Source organism: Bison bison, unplaced genomic scaffold (genome assembly GCF_000754665.1).
Source record: "Bison bison bison isolate TAMUID 2011002044 unplaced genomic scaffold, Bison_UMD1.0 scf7180017864144, whole genome shotgun sequence".
NCBI lineage: Eukaryota > Metazoa > Chordata > Mammalia > Artiodactyla > Bovidae > Bison > Bison bison.
The window spans coordinates 2,052,696-2,057,428 of NW_011494716.1; the positions used below are offsets into that span (position 1 = coordinate 2,052,696).

Genomic DNA, 4,733 nt, shown 5'->3' on the forward strand with positions numbered 1-4,733 from the left:
ACTCAGACCCAAGGCTGGTGCCCGCGGGAAGCGGAAGTCGCGGACGCCGGAATCGGGGAGACAACTAGACTACATTTCCCAGAGTGCGCCGCGCGGCGCCGTTCAGGCAGATGCCGAGAGGGCTACCTGCGGCCGGGCGCGGGGTCGTGTTGCTTTAAGGGTCTTTCCTGGAGGTGACCCGGTGAGGGGCGGGCGAAAAGGGGCATCAGCCTCTGGGCGCCACATTGTCGTTGCCGGTCCCTTGCGTGCTCCTATTCTCCGTTTCCACATCTGTGAATGGGGGACATTAATTCGTTCAAAATCCTTTCATCCATTCATACATATATTTTTTAAAAGCCGCCAATTGAGCGATCCTATCCGCCAGCTCTGCTAGGCGCTGGGGTTTCGGCGGTGATGCTCAAGTGCTTTCTTTCATAAAACTTATATTCTACCAAGAAAAAGGTATACACTGGACAAATAATTGCCCAAATAATTGTTTAGTCACCTTTGGTAAATGCTGCCAAAGCAGTAGAGGAGAGGGGACCTGATCCTCTTAGGGTGAATGTGTCAGAGGGAAGGTAACTTAGAGTTAGCCTGGGGATTTGTGGGGAAAGGGCCCACACAGAAGGAACCGCAAGTGTGAAGATCCTGAGGACCGAGAGATCGGGGTGCATTTGCAAGACAGAAAGGAGACCAGTGTGGTCCCGGTGCAGGGCGCCAACCTTGGGAGACAAGGCTGAAGAGGTGGGACCAATCAGGGGTCTCTGGAAGGCTCCCAGGAGGATTGAATGTTATATCCCAAGAGCCAGGAGAAAGGAGTAGTTTGGGCTTTTAAGCAGGATAGTGTCCTGGTAGGAGAGGAAGCTTGGTGGAATACAGATGTCGGGGAGACCAGAGGGGATCAGTGAAACCAGCTGGAAGCTCCTGGGTCTGAAAGTGAAAGTGTTAGTCACTCCATCTGTCCAGCTCTTTTGAACCCCCATGGACTGTAGCCCACCAGGCTCCTCTGTCCACGGGATTCTCCAGGCAAGAATTCTGAGTGGGTAGCCATTCCCTTCTCCAGGGATCTTCCCGACCCAGGGATCGAACCCAGGTCTCCAATATTGGAGACAGATTCTTTACCATCTGAACTATGAGGGAAGCCCTGAGGTCTGAAGTTGAAGTAATACTGGTGATGGTGGTAGTCACTCAGGGAGGGATCTGATCCAGATTCCTGAAGCAGAGTCCACAGGCCCCTGGAAGTGATTGGGTTGGGGTGAAGGAGGGAGAAGACAAGAATAACACATTAGTAAAATTAGGATAGTAACACCCGGGGTAGGTAAACTTGTGGTTTAAATATGCAATAGTCGGACACGACTGAGCAACTTCCCTTTCACTTTTCACTTTCATGCATTGGAGAAGGAAATGGCAACCCACTCCGGTATTCTTGCCTGGAGAATCCCAGGGATGGTGAAGCCTGGTGGGCTGCCGTCTGTGGGGTCGCACAGAGTCGGATACGACTGAAGTGACTTAGCAGCAAAATGCCTAATACATAATAAAGGCTTGTGCTAAATCACTTCAGTCGTGTCCGATTCTGTGCCACCCTGTGGACTGTAGCCCACCAGGCTCCTCTGTTCATGGGATTCTCCAGGCATGAGTACTGGAGTGGGTTGCCATGCCTTCCTCCAGGGGATCTTCCCAACCCAGGGATTGAAACCATATCTCTTATGTCTCCTGCACTGTAGGTGGAGCCTTTACTGCTGAACCACTGGGGAAGCCCAATAAAGGCTTAATATATAGCTTAATACATTCTCATTTTTAAAATAATAAAGATTGCTTCTGTGTTTAGAGCAATGTTTGTAATGATAAAAACCTGAAAACAGTCTCAGTGTCGATCAATAGAATGATGGATGGATAAATCTCACAGAGATTATGTTGAGCTAAAAAGCAAGTGACAGAATGAAATCATTTCCATGAATTATAAGAACACACAGAACGATGCTGTGTATGATTTAGGAATATATACACGTGTGGTATCCCTAAATGTATATTGGCCATGACTTAGTAATTAAACAACAACATAGGTGGTAGAGGGTAAAGAAAGGTGGAATTCAGGTAAACACCTAATTCAAGATGATGTTTATCCCTGGTGATGGGGCAGGGTCTGGAGAGAGATGTGGTAGGGAAAGAGTGCAGGTGGCATAAAATGCAAGGTTTTGTTTGCCTGTTTTATTTTATTTTTTTTATTTTAGCTCTGCTGAGCAAGCGGCTTGTGGAATCTCAGTTCCCCGACCAGGAATTGAACCCGGGCCGTGAAAGTGCTGAATCCTAACCACTAGGCCACCAGGGAAGCCGATATTGGAGAATCCCAGGGACCGGGGAGCCTGGTGGGCTGCCGTCTACGGGGTCGCAGAGTCGGACACGACGGAAGCGACGCAGCAGCAGCGACCATACACTTGGTCTCTACCTCTCCGTCTCTTTCTGCTTTGCAACTAACTTCATCTGTGATTCCCTGTTTTTAAAAAGGCCCACTATTGTTAGTTATTGGGCTTCCCTGGTGGCTCAGTGGTTAAAAACAAAAAAATGTGCCTGTCCCTGCAGGAGACCAGGGTTTGATCCCTGGGTTGGGAAGATCCCCTGGAGAAGGAAATGGCAACCAGCTCCAGTATTCTTGCCTGGGAAATCCCATGGATGAAGAGCCTGGTGGGCTACAGTCTGTGAGGTTGCAAATGAGTCAGACGTGACTTAGGGACTAAACAACAACATTGTTAGTTGATACGATGACTTTATCATTATGACATGGACCGGATTAGCATGCAGCACAACGGGAACCCCCCATGCCTATAAAATGGAACAAAGTATTCAGATAAATGGCCCTTATGGGACCTAGGCATCTGTGAGCAGGCTTGTCTTCATACACCCTGGGAGAGTAGGTTGGGGGTACTGTCCGTGTTTTCTGCAGGAGGAAGTGGAATCTAGGTTGTCAGGTGACTTGCTAAAGTCCCAAAGTCCTTCAGTTAAAAAGGGGCAGAAAAAAATAAAAAAATAAATAAAAAGGGGCAGAGCTGGACATGTCATTCACACTTGCTGGGCCTGGGGAATCCCGAGATGTGTCAGCTGAGGCCCCACTCCCACTCCGCCCTCACCCAGCTGATACAGGTCAGGAAATGCAGAAGAAATCTGTGTACAGTCATTACTGTTACTGGGCCCACAACTGAGTCTATGCCAGGCATGCACTGCAGCATCTCTGTGGGCATGGCAAGAGCTTCCAGAACTGGAGGGAAAGTTGTCAGCAGAGAACAAGACCACTGTCCCTGTGAAATGGAGCTGGATCCTGTGGTCCTTACCCTCCATGTCCTCTGCCCGCCTCTGTCCGTGGAAAACTTTAGTCAAAAAACAAGTTTAATCAGAGAAATGAGAAATGCAGAAACAAAGGAAAATGGTCAAAGGAGACCAAATAATAATGATGTAGTCATTAAGAATAGTCAAGGACCGTTCGTTCTTTCTCAAGAGCTATAGATAATATTCTGAGCCACATCCTGAGAGCTGTCTTGAAAAGTGAAGTCACTCAGTCAGGTCCGACTCTTTGCGACCCTGTGGGCTGTAGCCTACCAGGCATCTCCGTCCATGGGATTTTCCAGGCAAGAGTACTGGAGTGGATTGCCAAGCCGTCTTAGAGATACTGAAACACCAGGTGGAGAAGTTAACTACATGATGACCAGACTGCACCCACCACAGAAGCTGCCACAATTCTGAAAATTGGCCTCAAAGAAATGGGAACAAATGGACCCTGAAACTGAAGACTAACTTACCTAAAACAACCAAGATGACGCTGGTCAGACCACCAGTGACCAATCTGAAGATGACTGTCAGAGCTGACTGCTGGTTCTGCATGTAGCCCCGTCCATCTGTCTAGAAAAGCTCATGTCCCACTGGAGGCCAGTGGTGGGGGTGGGGCAGGGAGAGTCAGCCTTTGGACAGACATCCTCCCTCCCCCAGCCCCAGTTACTGGCATCTGAAATACAGCACACTTTCCTTTCCATCCACCTGGCTGGTATTGGCTTTTGAGCGGTGAGCAGCTGGACACACCTCTTCTTTCAGTGACACTTGGAATACCTACCCCCCACCCCAAGAAAGATTGCCCCGGTGATGAGGAGTGCTTAGACCAGGAGCTGGGACACCACTGATGCTCCCCAGGGTCACTTTCTGGTGCTCACCCCTGCCCGGGCCCTGGGGGAGCTCAGGTGTACCGTGAGGACTTTGGTGAAGTCCATTTCCTTTGCAGGGATCCATTTCCTTTGCAGGGATCCCGAGAGCCCTGGCAAGTGCTCACACATCCTATGGGGCACAGCCTCTTCCCTGGACTGGTGGTATGTGCTATCCCGTCGCCTCTGAGAACTGTGTCTCCTAGGTGGTAGCCACATTCCCTGAGTCACTTCGTTTTATCTGCACAGCAGCACTGTAGTGTGGGGATAGTCTCATCCCCATTTCGTAGATGAGGAAACTGAGGCCCACCAGAGGAAGCAGCTTGCTCCAGGTCACATCTTATGACGCCTGTGTGGGAGGGAGGCATTGTGACCGAGGGCTGCGCCTGATCTGGACCTTGACCCCGGTTCTGGGCAGAAGAGGGGGCCAGTTGTCCAAGACAAGCCCTCGCAGGTCTTCAAGACTCCCGAGGGCCTGGGGTCTCACACTATTACTTTAGAAAGAACCATACTTTTATTGGAGGATAGCTCAAAGAAGTAATTTACAAAATGCCTCATGTTTTCAAAGCA

General features: G+C 49.7%; 1 protein-coding gene across 1 annotated transcript in view; it reads right to left on the reverse strand.

Moving 5' to 3' along the window:
• Positions 1–122: 122 nt before the first annotated feature.
• The window catches only part of SEPT12 (septin 12), a 16,540-nt gene continuing 11,929 nt past the window's right edge, over positions 123–4,733 (reverse strand). Inside the window, exon 10 of the mRNA XM_010840498.1 lies at positions 123–167. Coding sequence (XP_010838800.1) covers positions 123–167 — 45 coding nt within the window. The remainder of the gene's footprint in view (positions 168–4,733) is intronic.